Here is a 19,533-nt window from a genome sequence, read left to right on the forward strand (position 1 = left end):
TAATGGGGATCGCTTCTGTTTGATAGAGCATTAATTTTTTCCTATAATAATTGTCATTCTACCTTTCTTTCTTCATTAAAGGCCACGCATGTGGTCCCATTTCTTAACCGATTTTTTTTTTTTAATGTAAATGTGCCCTAAACAGCTAGCCCTTCTTCAGTTATAACAATATATTCCATACACCTCCGCTTCTACCTTGCCCGTTCCCAGTTCTGGCCCCCACCCTTCGCATTGAACTGCCTTTGTTTTTCGACAGTCATAGTTATGAATATTCCAGTACCAACTTTCCACACCTTTCATCATTGTTCAAAGCCCGCCTCACTTCTTACAAATTCTCGTCAGCTAGAATATGTCGACAGTCCTCGCCAAACACCACCATTGGCGCTGTCACTGACTGGGATTCGCTGAAATATAGTGAACTCAAAAGTATCTTAAAATTCTAATCCAACATCATTAGGAGCAGTCGACAAGTTTTTTTTTTTATATAGTTCACTTATTTAACTTGAAATGGCAGGTGAACAAATTTTCATGCGTTTGCGAAGTGGACAGATTTAAGGCCAGACTAGTGACAGAAGGTGCAAAGTAAATGTAGGTAAACGGGAAAAAAAAATCTTATTTAAACACACACACACACACACACACACACACACACACACACACACACACACACAAAAACGCGACGGCGGCGGCGGCGCGCTGATTGGTTGGCGTTGGCGGCAGCGCGCCGACTACTCAGCGCACTCTTCTAGTGGCGAGCCCAGGCATGGATTACTACACTCGAGTGACACCAGAGCCAAGAAAACGCGGGAAAGCGATGTTACCCACCAGGTGTACCCACGTATCTTGGTGACGTTTTTGCGGTTGTGTTCGTGTTGTGTTCATTGAATCTACGCATTCTCTGTTCTTATTGTTTGGCCTAGGTAGTGAAAGCAAAAAAGCTATGGAAGACATAATGGAAGACTATCCCTTGGACGATGTTGAGAACGAAGACGTTGGAGCTCCAGAGGTCAGCCTGCTGCAGAGACGGCGAATACATCGTAACAACTTCATATCTTTCTTTCAGGAATCCGCAACAGCTGAAGGCAATTGCTTTGAACAGGAGGAAGCAGGAGAAAAAGTTACTCCTTACACGAAGAAACGCGTCGTGCAAAACCCTCGACCTAAACTCAACAAAGATAGGTAATGCATCTGCAGTAGCGCATCAAACGCCACTGTAGTGAAACTAGTGCTGAAACCTCTTTGGCTTGCGTGCTGTGTGTATGCCTCACCCACTGTGTGCAGAATTTTCGCGTTCCCGCGTTTGCGTTTCATCCCCATATTATCGAGAGATGAAAACCCTGCGTGGGCCGCCGGTAAAATCTGTTCAGCGCAGTGACCGAACGTGGACCACAGAAGCGCATCTCCACTCGCCACCGTGACAAACGTCTTGACGGAACCATTGACTGACCTTCCCAATCCCAACTATACCGTAGCAGCGGACGATGTACCCGTGCAGGACTGGTTCTACCTGTTCCGAGCTCCACGCAACCGCTGCATCATGGTCGGAACGGGAGATGGTCACTAACTTCAGCGACTACGTTTCCGGTGAGGCATTTAAGTTCTTCCTGGCACATATCTCGGAAAACAACGAATCTTGGGAAAAGATTAAAGAAGAAATGAGCATTCGATTTAATGATTATGATGAAGGTTCGCTTACAACCCGCCATCTGAAGGCAATCGGTCGCAGTTGTCACAACCACCAGTAGTCGTCACTCAGTGGAAAACCCAAAATGAGTCGGCCATTCCTATTCCGTCAAGAACGATTAAAACATTCGCTCACAGAAAGACATCAAGATCTGGTTCCGCGAAGAGTTAATATTCCACCGCATTTTGCTATGGCACGAAAATCAACCTTTACGTCATTACTGCACTGAAACATCCAGTGCATCCACTGTACAGTGCACCGAACCATCCAGTGCACTGTACTCACCGTCTCATGCACTTGGCCCACCACCTGGTTTTCCGTCACTTGGCCCTTCAGTTGCTCACAACGCCCATCTCACGCCTCACACACTCGCTACGGTTGATATATAGCTGAGGAACTCCGAAGATACTCAGCTAAGCCCAGGGCCTACTGTTCATATTCATGCATCAGAACCACTGATCTCCATAGTTGCGCAAAAAGAGAGTCACTCCCCAGTGAAATCCGACCAAACCACGGCTCTCACGGTGTCGCGGTCCAATGTCTAGCCACCTGAGAGTCCAAACAACACAGGAGGCTCGGAAGAGTAAAATCTCACGCATTGCCGAGAGCCTAAAGCATTCATTAAGAGCGTCGCAAGAACCTCTGAAGATCTTCCAGTCAATTCTAGCACACAACCTTCATTACCCGAAATGCACGGCACCACAACAGTCCACACACTACTATCTGCCTACTGGACACCACACCAAGTTGCCAAGAAAAACATTGTCCTCTTTCAGAAGGGCTGCCACCTCAGCGTTTTTTCGCAACACCAGCAAGTTCAGCACAAGCAAATCAACCAGGCTAAGCGACATGTTATCCGACAAGGACAACCACAGTCATTGAAAGACTGTCCACAGCTCAAGGAAAGAGATTTGCAAGTGAGTCAAGTGAAGTGACGACATATTCAAGACGTCTTGCTCGTGGCAAGGAAAGCATCAAAACCGGTGCATTTTTGTTAGGGAAGCCGAGTAAGTTTTCTCCAGCAAAGGTCAATACTCAGGCAACACGACATACAACGACAAAAAAGGCGCAATACCACACTCTGTACATAGAACGCAGAAATCACCACGTCAGCTTTTGCCAACAAACACGCAGACAGGTGGTGCCACATGTGTACCAATAAAGACAAAGAGCACGACACGTGCGAAAATCATGCAGCTGGTGCTCCAAAGCCTTCACACCGTGTTCAATCCTCGCAAGAACACAAGCAGTGTCATCATCAGTTTCCATGCTCAAGGTGTGATGCTATGATGACTAGATGTGGTCTGGCTCATACGCCATGTTTATTCCAAAGCAGTTCTTTTTCATCCTCTTCTCTTAACTATTCCTGCCTTCTTGCATCACAGGATTCCCCCTCCCCCCTTCCCGAAAAAATGTGCGAGTTACATATAACAAAGCATAAAAAAGCATAGTGTCAAAGGGAAGAACGTCAAAATGCGCAGTAGTTCGATTTCAGAAGGGAGTTCCTTGACTCGTACAATACATTTATAGTAGAGGACAGCAGTTTGGTCATATCTAAGGGAGGTCTGGTAGACGAGGCTGGCTGTTGCGCCCTGGGTAGCGTAACCTCGCCCTGCACATCTGCAGTGATGATAACACGACTTGACGTCTTGTGAGGAATAAGCAAGACTGGGAATCCGTGCAGCATTGGATAGATGGGTGTCTTTGGCATTGAATCCTGCATATTCATGGCAACAAACGCTTTGCTTCTAGTCTGTGTGCGTGAGAAGCAAGGCTGATGGGACGATGTCTATTTTCCTGCATTGTACACTTGCTAGCTTCATGTCTCTTTAGTTTGTAACTTTCTGTGGCGTCCTCTCAGATTGTTGGATCGTAGACACGGACGGCCTTGAGAACTGGTGCAGAAAACTTTATCGATGTTGCTTTCTGCAAAGATGGTTTAGGCATTGACTTTACCTTTGCTTCTTTAATTGGTGTTGTCTCTGATGACCTTTAAGCCACAAAGGTACTCGTGAAAAGGTTTCACTTGGTCGCTGTTTTTGTTTGAGTGCTCATTGTAGTGCCTGGGGTTCGTAGAGTTGCCTTTGTTCAAATCGCTCGTTTTGTTGCGAAAGTTGGTCAGATGGGCCATTCAGGAACATGAGGCTGCTTTTTTTTTTGCACGGTGATACGTTCAGTAGATAGTTGGCAGTCGATACTCTGCTGCAGGACCTTTTTTGAGATGAAAGCAGCATGGCAGACTGATGAAAAAGCTCTTTAGATAGTTGTGAGTCATTATTCGTTGTGAATGCTTCTGTCAGTTCACATTGCGCCGGCGTTGGTGGATTCGAAACTTCTACAGTGCTTCGACTCACATGTGTGTTATCAGGTGATGATCAGAGCACAGCAGACATGACATGAAATGGTTCTGATGGCGCATGTTTTTCTTTTTGCAGCGTAATTAAGCTGAGAACGTCCGTCAAAAGACTTTTTTCCGGAACGTGAGGGTGTGGGCTTGTATTGTGAGAATTCACTAGCTCATCATGCATAAATGCCGTCACACATCTGAAGCTGTCTGGGCCTTGTGTGTGACACGAAGCATGAAGTGATACGAGTGGTTTAGTAACAACTGAAGTGTAGTGCAGTGAACGCGTTAAAAATGCTTATTTCATTGCCCATGGTGAAGCTGGCTCTAGGTTCGGTCTTTTGATAAAATGGTCTAGATTCCTTTTGGTATACCGATGCTTTACCTTGTCTGCTGCGACGTGCAAGTTCCTAGTCGGTGTTAGAATGCGTGACGTGTATTCGGACTAGTCATGTGATGTTACAGTGGTGGAATAGTTACTCTGAGGTCTTGTTTGGAACTCACAAGAGTGGAAGCTTGGGCTAGTTGGTGCGTAGTCATATTTGCGTAGTCATAGTCAGTCTTTCTGTCTACCCTGTCCTTTTATCCTTTGTTTGCACGCTGAAACATCTTGCAAATATGACTTGTTTGGAAGTATGCTTACTATGCTTACTGCGGGGAGACTTCATGTGACTGTGATGGGTGAGTTGAAAAGCATTGATTGTATTCTTTGAAACGGGTGATCATTTTTTCTTTGATCTTTTTCCAAGACTCATCGTTCACGAAGATGTGGGTGAGGTAAAATTTGAATGCCTCACCTGAGATGTAGTCAGTAAAGTTGGTGATCATCCCCCGTTCCGATCAGGATGCAGTGGGCTGCATCCTGATCCTGAAAAGTAAAGGAAAATGTAGCAGCGTTTCTAACAGGCGATCAGCAAAAGGAATCAATCTCCGAGAAGCCCTCGAGCAGTGTCCCATTTCTTTTTCGTAGGAGGCGCGCGCCCTCACGGCCTTTTCTTGTCTTATCATCAGGCCGCTGGTCTCTTGGGGGGCGCACGAACAAGCGCGCGTAGTTTGAATACTGCGTTTGCCTTGCGTCATTATCCTTTGTCCAAGAACGCATCGTCCCGATGGGTAAGAGCAGTGTTGCTGAGATGGTCTGAATGCGTGGTTTCCATTGGAGAAATAAATATTCTTTATGATTGGGTGTGTATAGTTCGATATTCATTGCCTGTCATAGTACGGCTTCATTCTGACTACATGCATAATTTTTGTGCTCCTTCGGCATCTTGATGAGTTCACTTGTCCTTCCGGTGACTTCTCGTAGTTCAAGGAGCTGACGCGACGAACGACTCGGTAAGAGCCAAAATAGCGGCGCAGAAGCTTTTCGGAGAGGCCAGGTGTCCGCACGGGAGTCCAAATCTAAACTCGGTCGCCTGGTGTGTAGTCGACTCCTCTCCGCCAAAGGTTGTAACGGTTTGCACCCACGCGTTGTTGTTTTATGTGATGTCGCGCCAACTGCCGTGCTTCTTTGGCTTGCTGAATGAACTCGCTGATGTCAGGCTTGTGCTCTGTATTGTCGCTTACAGGCAGCATTGCATCTAGTGGTGTGGTAACTATTCGACCATAGACTAGCTGGAATGGCATCACTTTAGTAGTCTCCTGCACAGCAGTATTTATAAGTGAGAGTGGCGTATGGCAGTATCTTGTCCCACGTACGGCGCTCCAAGTCAACGAAAATGGACAACATATCGGATAGAGTTCTGTTGAGTCGCTCGGTTAGCCCATTCGTTTGGGGGTGGTAAGCCGTTGTTTTCCTATGACATGTGTGGGTAAGTTTCATAATGGACTGCATCAGATCGGCTGTGAATGCAGTTTCTCGATCCTTGATAACCACCTTTGGGGCACCATGCTGTAGTACAATGTGAGCGACGAAAAATTCAGCGACTTCTATAGCCGTGCCTCTGGTGAGAGAGGCTGTCTCGGCATACCGGGTCAAGTAGTTTGTCGCCACTACTATCCATCGGTTGCCCATTGATGACGTAGGAAATGGACCAAGTAGATCCATTCCTACTTGTTCAAATGGAGATTTAGGGGGTTCTATTGGTTGGAGAAATCCTGCAGGTTTCCATGGAGGTGTTTTGCGTCTGGCAATCTCTACGTGTCCTCACATAATGCTGTACAGCATCCAGTAACTTTGGCCAGTAGTACTTGGTGCGGATGCTAGCCAATGTTCTACTCACTCTGAGGTGCCCTGCTGCTGGGTCATCGTGGCAGGCTTCCAGGATTTCGGGTCGCAAGGCCGAAGGAACGACAAGTAGGAATTTCTCCCTGCTGTGCTCGAAGTTTGTCTTGTATAAAACGGTGTTTCTCTTCAGGTACGAGGACAATCACCGGATGAAAACTCGAGGAACACGCACGGGTTGCCCTTCCAGGTGCTTGATCGGTTGAAGCAACTCCGCGTCAGATCGTTGATATTCAGTCATGTCTGCGGTGCTGACGGCTCCAAGAAACGGAAAGTCGTCTCCATCTTCCACAGGTTCAAATTCCACTGGTGCGCCTGACAGGCAATCAGCATCGCTGTGCTTGCGACCCGACTTGTATTCGACTGTTATGTCGTATTCTTGCAACCTGAGGCTCCATCTAACAAGTCGCCCAGAAGGATCCTTTAGGCCTGCGAGCCAGCACAGCGAGTGATGGTCGCTCACTGCTCGAAATGGTCTACCATATAAGTACGGTCGGAATTTCTGTATGGCTCATATTACCACCAGACATTCTTTTTCCGTCGCCGAATAATTTATTTCAGGTCTCGAAAGAGTGCGACTAGCATATGCGACCATTCGTTCTTCTCCGTTTTGCAGCTGCACGAGGACGGCGCCTAGTCCCAAATTGCTTGCGTCCGTGTGAATCTCTGTTTCGGCTTCTTCGTGGAAATGTGCAAGGACGGAGTGGTTTAGGAGTCGCTGTCGTAGCTCATTGAACGCGTCTTCGTGCTTGCTTGTCCAGGTGAAAGGCGCGTCTTCTTTCGTCAGTCGGGTTAGTGGTTCCGCAATCTTCGAAAAATCTTTAATGAATCTTCTGTAATAGGCACAAAGTCCTAAGAATCGTCTCACAGCCCTTTCATTCGTTGGTCTAGGAAACTTTTCTACAGCTGCTGTCTTTTTGGGGTCAGGTCGAATGCCTTCAAAGCTAACCACATGACCCAGGAAAAGCAGTTCATGAAAACCAAAATGGCACTTTTGAGGTTTTATCGTCAGCCCTGTTGAACTAATCGCTTCGAGCACAGTTCGTAGTCGTTCCACATGCTGATCGAAGGTGGCCGAAAAGATCACGATGTCATCTAGATAAACAAGACGGGACTGCCATTTTAACCCGGACAGCACAGTGTCCATCATCTGCTGAAATGTGGCGGGTGCGGAACACAGGCCAAATGGGAGTACCTTGAACTCATATAACCCATCTGGGGTGACAAAAGCAGTTTTCTCGTGATCTCGTTCGTCCATCTCTATCTGCCAGTATCCGCTCTTGAAGTCTAGAGAGCAAAAGAATTTAGCGTCTCGTAGTCTGTCAAGGGTGTCATCGATCCTTGGAGGGGGATAGACATCCCGCTTTGTGACGACGTTCAATTTTCGGTATTCAACACAGAAGCGCAAGGTCTGGTCCTTTTTCTTTACCAGCACTATAGGTGAGGACCATGGGCTGGCCGATGGTTGAATTACGTCATTTTTAAGCATTTCTTCAACTTGGCCTCTGATGACCTCTCTCTTTTGGCAAATAAGTCTAACAGATTGATCGATTATGATGCTGTGTTTGGTGATGGACGTTCTTTGCACTTTCGATGACGTGGAAAACACAAGGTGTACTCCCGTATAAGGCTCTTGATTTTCTCATTCTGGTTCGATGATAAGGCTGCTTCGATGTGGATAGATGCGAGTATGAAATCTATACCGTCAGGGTGTAGTGGTGCAGTCTCGGAAGAATTCAAATTCATAATCGGAACGTAATCGTGCAAGTGACCAACAACAGTTCGCTTCGCAAGATGTTGCACCTCATTTCGGAAATTTGTCAGGAAGACACTCGTACACCCATCACGCAGTCGTACAATACCTTTTGCTGAACAGATCCCTTTCTCGAGTAATAGCCCAGTATTGCTTTCTGCCATTCCTTCATAGTCGTTGTATACATTGCTTTTTACGGTGACAACGATGATGAATCTTGGCGGTACTGTTACATCATCACCTGCAATCTGGAGTGCATCGAATACTTTTTCACTGTCGAATGTCGCGATGGCGTGTTTCATCGAGAACGAGACACAAGTTTCCTGCAAGTTTATCACTGCACCATTGGCCTGCAAAAAGTCCGTTCCGATAATTGCATCTCTTAAACACTCCGACAGGACAATGAAGCTGGCGACGTAGGTGAAGCCGCGTATTCCGACTCTAGAGGTACACATGCCTGTTGGATCGATAAGGTGTCCCCCGGCAGTTCGCACTTGCGGTCCTATCCAAGAGGTCAGCACTTTTTTCAGCGTTCTGGCAAGTCTCCTGCTCATGACGGAATAGTTTGCACCTGTGTCTACCAAAACATTCGTTTCGTAGCCGTCTATAAGTACCGACAAATCAGAAGCGACGTTACCGTTTCCGCACGTAGTCTCGTGTCCATCATCACATTTTGAAATCGGCACTGCAGGTTGTTTTCTTGCGTTGGCAGTGGCCTTACCTCCCTAGGTCGCCGAATCTAGTTTTCCCGAAGCGGGCTTTGGGGAAGTCGTCTTGGAGAGTTTGAAGATGGGCGCGGACTTGGTGATTGATACCTCAGTGGCGCTGTTGACCGAGACTGATGCTGCTGCGAGGAGTGAGTACCTTGACGCGTTGATAAGTACCCCTCGATTTCAAAAGGTCGTTCCCCATTCCTTGTACAAGCAGCGTTTACGGGAAAACCCCGAAGTCCAGCTCGGAAATATTCACACATCCGGTAAAGATGGCCAGCTTCGCCGCATTGATAACAAAGCGGAATTCGATCAGGAGTGCGCCATATATCAGCTTTTCGGATCCTCGTCTCGGCTGGGGACGGGGTGAATCGAGGTTTCGGCAGACGCGTGCTTGCTGCGGGGAAATAAGGTCCAGGGGCGACGAAAGGAGGTACAGGGGCGCCTCTCAGCATCTCGGCGTACGAGACTGCGGGCTGCATCGGAATCAACGCTTGAACCAGCTGTGCTTGTGACTGCTGCTCACGGACTGCCTGTCTCACTTCCTCCCGAACAACTTTCGCTAATGACGAGACCGTTGAGAGGTCGCCGTTTAGCTTCTGGAGCTCTTCTCGAACCACCGATCGAATGAGCTCTCGTAATGCGTCGATGCCATTCCCGAAGACTGCTGACACCACGTCTACAGATGCGATGTTCACATCTCGATTGTAGTGCCTCGCTCGCTGTTGCAGAGTTTTTTCAATCGCTGTCGCCTCGGTGCGAAATTCGGCGATGATGCGGGGGGCATTGGAGCAAACCAGTGAAAATCTCCTGCTTCACCCCACGCATCAGGTGCCGAAGTTTCTTGTCCTCGCTCATATTTTGATCAGACCGGCGAAATGACCGGCACATGTCTTCCACATACATTGCGACGCTTTCATTGTTGCGCTGGTTTCTTGCTTTCAAGGCAGCTTCAGCTCTTTCCTTGCGGTCTGTGCTCGGGTATGTGGCCAGTAGCTCCCGTCGGAAGTTATCCCACGACCGAATGGCACCTTCATGGTTTTCGAATCACGTTCGTGCGCTGTCCTGCAACGCGAAATATACGCGGCAGAGCTTCTGTTCTTCGGTCCATCCGTTGCAGTTGGCGACGCTCTCAAAACCCTCCAGTCAATCCTCGGCGTCTTCATGAGGATCGCCATGAAAAGGGTCGGGCGTCCGTGGCTCATCGACAATGACGTGCGTGGCAGCGACTGGAGACGAAACGACGTGTGCGGCGGCGATTGGAGACGACATTTCGGTACTCTCACCGGAGACAGCTGGAGACACTCTAGGCTCTTGTGGCAGGGGAAATTCCAGCGGCTCACCGCGTAGACGATGGCTGGAGCGCTGATGAACTGGCGTGAGCTCAGTTGGTTCGACTGGTCGTGGTTCCGGGCTGCTTCCTCGAAGTCCAACTGGGTTTGGGATCATTACCCGGCTCCTCCACCAGAATTGTTACGCACAACCCAAATGGTGTAAGAATAACTGTTTATTTGGGCTAACTTGTGCCCGAAAAGTAAAGGAAAATGTAGCAGCGTTTCTAAGAGGCGATCAGCAAAAGGAATCAATCTCCGAGAAGCCCTCGAGTGGCGCCCCACTTCTTTTTCGTCAAAATCTCGTGCTGAGGAGGCGCGCGCCGTCACGGCCTTTTTTTGTCTCATCATCGGGCCGCTGGTCTCTTTGGGGGTGCACGAACTAGCGCGCGTAGTTTGAATACTGCGTTTGCCTTGCGTAAATATATATATACATACACATGGCATCGAGAGTCACTGGAAGTGCGCTTTGGGCAAGATTCTTAAACCCTTACAATCCTGGTTGATATTGGGCGCGAGGGACACTATTGGAGGCGCGGGCGCTGGAATCGCTGTGTCATGCATGGTTGGATCACGTGATCTCGCCTCGCTCTCGCAAAGGAAAGCTGGCGTGGATGTGTTGTTTTAGGGGCGAAGCTCCTTAGAGGGGGGGGAGGGGGTCTGTTTTTCCATTGTCGTACTTAGCCACCAGTGGCACATACCCGCTCTAGAGCAGGTGTGTGCCACAGGGGATGTGAGACGGGAGGTGGCGGTACTTGGAGTGTTCACTAGATGGACAAACGGACGGACAGACAGATAGACAGATGGGCGGACTCACGGACGGACGCATAGATGGACATCCGGATGGCTGCGCGGACGAAGGGAAGCAAGAACAAACAGACGGAAGCACGGACGGGCTTACGGACACTTCGCCCCACTCATCATCATTCACTCTGTCGATATGCTGTGATTTTTTACTGTGACTTCACGGTGTTTTCATTCCTGAACAGCGTTGTTTTGCTGTGGCTTCATGTGTGCGGACTATTGCCGACTACACAATCCAGAAAGCTGTAGTAAAAGCTACAATCGGCGTGCTGCAGTGCACTATGTACGGGAGGTCACTGGCATGGCCGCTGGCTGTGCCATTGTCACATCTCTCTTTTGTGTTGCGGTTATTATTTCTAGCTTATGGGGTTCAAATGAGCACTGACCATTAATGCTCACAGAAAAGCGGAACGTCAGAGAGTCATGATATAGCTCCGAAGTCTAGTTCTTTTCCCTTTGTCTTCGTTAATTTTACCCTATTCCGGTCTATTTGTGGCCAGTTGCTTCTGCGAGTTCGGCCAGCACATTCGACGAAACCTTCTTTCTTACATCATACATGTGCTGCACCAGTGTTTGCTAAAGCTTACTTCTCTCACCAAGGTAATCTAACCCCGGTCTGTGCCACTCCCACTCTCCACCCTGGCTGTCCGTCTCCATGCGTGTACCCGATCACACGGGTATCCATCCACCAGTAGCGTACAGGGGGTGGCACACCAAACCCTTGCCCCTCCCATTATTTCCCTTACATGATGTATAGCGCACAAAATAACGGTCTACCACATCTGCCTGCCTGGGCTTAATTCTAATCAAGGTGGTGCCTCCTTCGAAAAAAATTTCTGCCAACGCCCCTGTCGTCTGCAACTTCAGCTCACAGGGTTCCTCGTTTATAGATTACGTCTGTAGAATGGGCCTATACCCTTTGTCATGGCCTCTGAATGTTTTGATCTACAGGCGAAAATGTGCTCAGCTTTGAAAATTGATTCATCTTCTTAGAGCTGCCGCGAAATATCACACAGGTTATGGATGCTGTAAAAAAAAAAAAAAAGAAAACACATGGACATGGCTATTTCACTGGAACATCAAATTGCCATTTAGATCACGGCACGCAAGACATCGCAGCAGGCTCGTTCAAGGGCGCAAAGATACGACTGGCTGATCGAACTTTTTTGATCACGGTTTACCTCTTGGTGGAAGCTCTGGAACTGAACCAACCATTCATAATTCGTTTTCACTCATGTGCTGATAGCTGGCGATGGAATGTACAATGAGTGACCAGTGTAGAAATACTGTGCAATAAATATTACAGTCGTGCCGCAGAGGAAAGTAACAGCTCTGAATGATGCGTGATTCCCACGTTTTACAACCAAAAAGACTGCGGCAGTAAGAATGCTGGGCTGCTTTCCACAAAGCAAAGAATCCGCTTGCGCTGTGCTTCGTGTGGCTATGTGCGCTAAACAAACCTGTAAATTTGCTCCTGCTTGTCATGTCAACTGCAGCCCGTCTTTAAGTGCAAACCTACAATGAATGAGATTGAGTGCTTGCGCGCATTTCTTACAGCAAAGATAACTTTGTTTACTGTGAATACCTATTTGATGCTTCATTTCGACATGGAATGACTCGTTACCATTTACAGAAGCAGCGCGCTCGGCCTTTGTGGTTGTCATTTCGGTGGCCATACCATAAGGCGCTGGCAATCGAGCGTTACGAGAGGTGCAACTATTTTCCGGGGCAGTTATCTAGCTCTTTGTAAAGTCAGGGAAGAAGCTCCAGTAGCATCTTACTAATTTCGTTGAGTGAAGTACCACAAGAATAATAATAATAAAAACAAGAAAGCAACTGTGGACAGCGCGCGAGAGGGCGGCGGAGCAATCCAATCACGCATGTCACAGGGATGCCTCCCCATGGTGGCACCACGGTATGCCCTCACGCCCAAGATGGACAACATCATGACAAATAGCGCTGCTAGTCTCCCTGCTTGTCACCGCCTATAGTGGTGTCTCATTAGGTTTTTTTGGGATTTTTATATGCCTTGTTGAATGACAGAAGGGAAATCTTGCAGTTCGTTAGGCATAACCTCAATGAAAACCAACGAACAATGAAGTTAAGGAATGTAAAGGGGCGTTATTTTCAATCATCGTAACTGTATTGTAGTAATTATAATACAAATATAAAGAAATTAAACAGGATAAAGAAATAGCTTGACACTGGTGGGGACTGAACTTGCAACCTTTGAATAACATGTTACAAGAAATTTAGATACAATTCGCCGAGAAGAGTAGTTAAAAGAAAGAGTGCCCAACTACAAGCTTTACTTTGAATAACATGTCTGATGCGCTACCACTTCAGCTATATTGGTAGATCTTGCCGTACACTCTATCGGTTATTTTGGTGCTTGTAAATCTGGGATTGTTAACACCACTTGTAGCCATGGCTTCAAGTGGGGAGCACCGTTTTATTGTCTTGTATGTTTCTGCTGCTGTACAGTGTCAGCGGCAAACTGAACGTTGTGTCACAGGCTTGCTGGTTCCAAAGGGATTCGAGAGCTCGTGCGAATGTCCAAGAATATTCTCTGGCGAGGGCAAGGCCATGAGGTGAGTAGAATGCTGCAAGCCATCTCGGCGGCTTCCATTACGACACGCTTAAGTAACTCCGTGCAATCATTCCAGCTACATGACTTGGACACGACGATGTCGTTACTGGAGCACTGGGGCCACCGACTTTTCCCTCAGATGGATTCCAACAACTTTTTCAGCAATTTGGAACGACTAGGCATGAAGCGAGAAATCCAGGTTTGTGCCTCTGTATTATTTAAATCGTCTACGAAATTAGCAAAAAGAGATTTGCTTATCTCTACTTATTTCAAAGAAAGAAACAAACAAAACTAAATATATCGTTGCAACCAATGAATGCAAGTAGTGGACCTTGCATAAATATAAAGAGAAAAAAAAATAGTTGATTCTTTCATAATAGGAATCGATATAACACGAAAATGACACTGATCTTTACCGAAATAGTGGAATGTTTACTGTACATTGATATCGCCGCCCCAGCGTTGAGAGCACTACCCAGAGGTTGTTCACGTTGTACGGCTCAAGCCGTACTTCATTCGTTAGTGCCACCGTGTCTAAGCCTTGTTCCTTTGTTGGTGTTTTTTCTTCTTCAGTGTGCCCACAGTGTGCACGTTTGGTTTACTTCCGCCTATGCACTACCGTTTGCGCGAGCATTGGGGTGATGCTTTTATTTTTCAGTGGTGGAATAATGCTACCTGGCCCTGAACTGCGGCGAGCACGAGCCCGCATCCAGGAGAAACAAATGAGGAAGTCGTTTCGGGACAGCGCGTGCTCTCGCTGAGGCTTTTTGGTTGTGTCGCACCACTAACTTGTGTATCTGCGACTACGCGGTATTCCTTGCCTGAAGTCCCTCTTTTTCCCATGCGACCATATAAGAGCTTGCGCAATGTCACTTGATGTTTGACAGCTATAGCACCGATTAACATGAACGCACCCCACGTTTACGCATAGTGATACATCTCCATTCCATTGACTAACATCCAGTATCATTGATTAAACAAACCCCTGTGGTCGTAGGTGGTTATAATAGCTGTAGTAGTTAAAGGTAAGAGCAGAATCAGAAAAAGCGGTGTGACAGCCAGGACAGCCATTACTGAATGGACACTGAAAATGGGCTAAGGTTGCCTACTCGCGGCTTGTTAAAGTATTGAACACCACTGCCCGACTAGAGAGAAATGTAATGCATGTCGTGTCTGCATTGTTGGTTGTTCGCAATTTTTGTGGGGCAAGCTTAAGTGAAAAATGTGCACTTACAGCTAGGCAACGCAGAGCTATTTTTAGTATGGATGGATGCTATGACCAAGGCCGACGCTAAAGGTAAAATTGCCACCTGGCATCCCAATTGCAGTCTCTTCCACTGGAAATGCACCGAATGAGACAGACGCATGGAAACGAGGTGATGACGAACTAATCGTGGATGTCACGGTCATGATGCATTAGTTCACTTTACCAAGAGCACTGCAAGAGAACAGTGTTAGATGTAGAAGGTCGCAGGCTTGATCCTGGCCACAGTAGTTACATTTAAATTGAGGTGAAATGCTAGAGGCTCATGTACCATGTGATTTCTGTGCCAGTTAAAACAGTTTCTGCTCATAAAACACCAGGTACTATTATTAGAGTTGTGAGTGTCCCGGGGACTGCCTAACAGACATATAGTATCTCCATCAAAAGGGAGATTAATTGGGTGTATTTTCCAAAGGATAGTCGTAAAATCAAAACTTTTCTTTTTCGTGAGTGTGAGGGGCTAATTCCTTGGCAGCGCCTATTCTGTTGTCCGGACTACAGAATAAACTACAGTTTTATTCTGTGGACCAGACCACAGAGTAATGCTCAGAAAAATGAAGCACAGCTTTATTTTGTGGACCCCTCCAACATAAACTTGTGTTGGCGAGCAATTTTGGAGCTTGTGACTGTGTCACACGGGGGAAGGGCTGTACATAACTACCTTTCCTGTCGACAATTTGTCCGACAAACGGCAAGATTTGTTTGCCCAAATGTGAAAGGGATCATCCTAGAGAGGTTATATCCGGACAAAGGGCGCCTTCATCTATTGATGCGATATTGAAAAAAATATGTGGTGCAGAATAGTATGTGCGAGAAGTTCGCAGTGCAAAGCCCACATGTTTGGTTATGAACACTGTTGTTATGAACTGAAACACAAAAAGGAAAGTGGTCTGTTCTTTCTTAACGAGAGAGCATTAAGAAAACCCGGCATCGGCAGCGCTCACCTGACGAGAGCAAAGAATAAGTGTTATTTATTTATTTATTTATTCAGATACCTACAGCGCCCAACTGGGCATTATTGTGAGGGGGAAACAAACAGGAAAAGATACAGGTAGTATATACAACATGAAAAGCAACAAACATTTTGTAAGAATAAAGATAACATCAGCACTCTAAACATAAATAACATTATAAAAAGACTAAACATCACGTTACGGAGAGGTTGATACATGTTGTACAACACGAAAAAGCAACAAAACATAAACTTATAAACATAAATGAACTTTATAGATACATAACCTCATAAGAAAGACAGAGTAGAAAACACAACTTGACAGAAGCTGTAAATGGAGAGCTCAAAGTTAAAAAAAAAAAAAAACCTAGTTAAACAAACATTCTGTAAGAGCTTCATCAAAGGAAGTCGGCAACGACAGTACAACTTCATTCGGGAGACAATTGCAGTGATGGGCTGTCCTTGGAAATAAAGAATGTTTATATAGGTTGATCCGACACCTATATTCCCTAACCTTCAGGGAATGGTCTATGCGGGCAGATCTATAGGTAGGATCAAGTATGTAGGTTTCTTTCCTTAAGCCTGTTGCACCTATAAAAATTTTGTGGAACGATTTCTGGCGCATGTATTTGTCGCAACAGAAATTGATCCCAAGCATTCTGCGTTGTGATTGGGTATTCTACCGCAGAGCCCTGCCAGGTCTCGGAACTGTGTTCGAAAAAGACTCTATGCAGGCATAATGTTGGCGAAACATCAAAATCCTTTAATTATACACATGTCAAGTCAGGTCAACATCAGTTGCAGTTAAGCGCCATCCGCTGAAGTTTGTCTACGTAGCACTATCCAGGGCTAACATCCTTGCAAAGGCTATATTTAAGCTTATTGGTTTGGAAGTTGGTAATATGCATCTTGCTCCTGGTATCGTTATGCAAATGTAAACAACTGGTTATATAAAACATATATGATGTTAAGCATACACGTCTGTGCGTATCATTCATACAAATGCTTAGCGTCATTTTGCAATGTTCCTCTCAAGAAAAACATTACACTAGAGTCACCTTTTTTCTGCATGCTTTGCATAACATTGATTCCTATAATACATGGGATCTGCTAAATTTTTTTTATTGTGAAGGTATTCGACCATAGTATGCCTACTAAATATTTTGATTAGATCTATAATAATATTGTAACGGGTGCAAGAGAGGAAAAGTCAAAAACTAGTTTATTATGGGCGAACTTGCACCCCGAAAATTATGTGCGAAAAGATGGAAGAGTCCGCTAGAGCGTTCCAAAACAAAAACTGTTCATGTGCCCACACACCTTCTTCTTCTTCGCAGCTCCAACTCACACTGGCTGGTGCCTGTGAACAAGAGGCATGAGTCGTGCGGCCCCAAGCAAGAGTGCGCACAAGACTGTGGACGCTGATTCTTCATAATGTCGGATATTATAAACAGTCTCTGTGACATTTCTCCCTTCGAAATACGCATTGTCCCGATGCGCGATGGAGGGAGGCAAACAGAAAAAGGGAGCGCTTTGATTCCCTCTCATAATAGGGCTTCATACGAACGACGTGTACGACTTCTGCGCTGTTTTGCCGCTTTGAACAGATGTGTCCATCGGCGATGACTTCGTAGTTTAGGTCACTAATTCATCGGAGAACCTTATAGGGGTCAAAGTATCGACAAAAAAGCTTTTCTGATAGGCCGCGGCGTCAAAGTGGTGTCCATATCCACACTCGCTCGCCTAAGTTGTACTGAACTTTTCTGCGGCGCAGGTTGTAGTGGCTTGCGTCCTTGTTTTGCTGTTGATGTATTCGATGTCGAGCTAGCTGGCGGGCTTCTTCAGTCCTTTGCAGAAAGTCGTCAAGTTCAGATGGTTCGTAATTGTCGTTGTCTACTGGCAACATAGCGACATCGAGTGTCGTAGTGATAGTGCGACCGTAGACCAGCTGAAATGGTGTGACGCGGATGGTCTCCTGCACTGCCGTATTGTAGGGGAAAGTTGCGTATGGCAAGATTTCGTCCCACAATTTATGCTCAATGTCAACGTACATCGACAGCATACCAGAGATGGTGCGGTTCAGGCGTTCTGTCATCCCTTTGGTTTGGGGATGGTATGCAGTGGTCTTACTATGGCTGGTGTTAGTCATTGTCATTAAGGACTGCATCAAATCAGCCGTGAACGCTGCTCCTCGACCGGTAATCACGATGAGTGGGGCTCCATGGTGAAGAACAATATTGTGAACGAAAAACTTCGCGACTTCCGTTGCCGTTCCTCGCTCAAGGCAGCCGGTTTCAGCGTATCGTGTCAAATAGTCAGTCGCAACTATTATCCACCTTTTTCCTGATGCCGACATTGGAAACGGTCCGAAGAGGTCCATTCCAACCTGTTGAAATGGAGTCGCAGGTGGCTCTATAGGCTTGAGAAGGCCGGTCGTCTCGAGGGGTGGTGTTTTTCGCCTTCGACACTCGCGACATGTCTTCACGTAATGCTTCACGGACGCTAGCAACTTGGGCCAGTAGTATTTCTGATGAATTTTGGCGAAAGTTCGACTCGCTCCCAAGTGACCCGCTGACGGTTCATCATGACAGGCTTTTAAGACTTCATGCCTCATGGCTGATGGTACAACGAGTAAGAACTTCTCCTTGTTGTGTTCAAAATTTTTCTTGTAAAGTGCATTATCTTGCAGGCAGAATGAGGATAACCCTCTCTTAAATACGTGAGGAACTTGTTCGTCGTGCCCTTTGAGATACTTTATTAATGGGAGCAGTTCCATGTCAGCCCGTTGATGTTCGGCGATTTCTGAGGTTTTTATCACACAAAGGAGTGGGAAGTCCTCTTCTTCTGGAAGAGTCGAGTGGACTGTTGAACGTGATAAGCAGTCAGCATCATCATGCTTTCTGCCAGACCTATATACGACCGTAATGTCATACTCTTGGAGCCTGAGACTCCATCTCGCAAGCCGTCCCGATGGGTCTTTTAAGCTCGCCAGCCAACAAAGGGAGTGGTGGTCGCTGACGGCAAGGAACGGCCTGCCGTAGAGGTATGGCCTGAACTTGCTGATCGCCCATATGACTGCCAAGCACTCTTTTTCGGTTGCAGAGTAGTTTCTTTCCGCTTTTGAGAGAGTGCGGCTAGCATATGCTATCACTTTCTCTTCTATATTTTGCCATTGCACCATGACTGCACCTAGGCCAAGATTGCTGGCATCTGTATGAACTTCCGTATCTGCGGTTTCGTCAAAGTGGGCCAGGATAGGTGGGGCTTGCAAACGTTTCTTTAGTTTGTTGAACGCACTGTCTTGTTCGGTGCACCAAATAAATGGCACGTCCTCTTTTATTTATTTATTTATTTATTTATTTATTTAGGAATACTGCAGGCCTTAATAGGCCCAGGCAGGAGGGGAAAAGTACAAACAAAAGTACAAAGTCTGCAAATATCAAGAATATATACAAGTAGGATCTATACAAAGCAACAACAAAGTGAATCTACTAACAAGTAAATGAGCACTAAAAGAAATGTGATACAAAGAAAAATAATATACAATATGAGAAGATAAACAATACAGAACTATCTAATCAATGTACAAAGGAGTTAGTAAAATACTGGATCACTGTATTGAAAGAGGAAGGGCTAGATCTAAGATGAAATGGATGCGATAGAGTCGGTGTTGCTGAGTGTACTAAGAGGTAGGCTGTTCCAGTCGGCTACTGTTCGAGGAAAAAAGGAATACTTAAAGATGTTGGTTCTGGTATTGTAAGGCGTTAATGTGGCAGAGTGGCGATGTCTTGTTCGGCGAGCAGTGAGAGGCTTTATGTAAGGTTCAGGAGAAAGAGACAATTTATTTTTATACAGTAAGAATAGAAATTTAAGCCTG

At 46.4% G+C, this 19,533-nt stretch overlaps 1 protein-coding gene across 4 annotated transcripts in view; it reads left to right on the forward strand.

The window, feature by feature from the left end:
- Positions 1-708: 708 nt before the first annotated feature.
- Positions 709-19,533, forward strand: part of LOC119159480 (protein TIPIN homolog) — a 56,882-nt gene continuing 38,057 nt past the window's right edge. Inside the window, exons 1-5 of one of the 4 annotated variants that reach the window (XM_037412251.2) lie at positions 709-828; positions 921-1,006; positions 1,064-1,179; positions 13,366-13,441; positions 13,517-13,639. In XM_037412251.2, the coding sequence (XP_037268148.1) occupies positions 941-1,006; positions 1,064-1,179; positions 13,366-13,441; positions 13,517-13,639 (381 nt within the window). In that variant the 5' untranslated portion in view covers positions 709-828; positions 921-940. Of the gene's footprint in view, positions 1,007-1,063; positions 1,180-13,365; positions 13,442-13,516; positions 13,640-19,533 lie in introns of all 4 variants that reach the window. The other 3 variants (XM_075865802.1, XM_037412250.2, XM_037412252.2) reach the window with 3 other exon arrangements.

The sequence above is a fragment of the Rhipicephalus microplus genome, chromosome 1 (genome assembly GCF_043290135.1).
Source record: "Rhipicephalus microplus isolate Deutch F79 chromosome 1, USDA_Rmic, whole genome shotgun sequence".
In the NCBI taxonomy this organism is placed as follows: domain Eukaryota; kingdom Metazoa; phylum Arthropoda; class Arachnida; order Ixodida; family Ixodidae; genus Rhipicephalus; species Rhipicephalus microplus.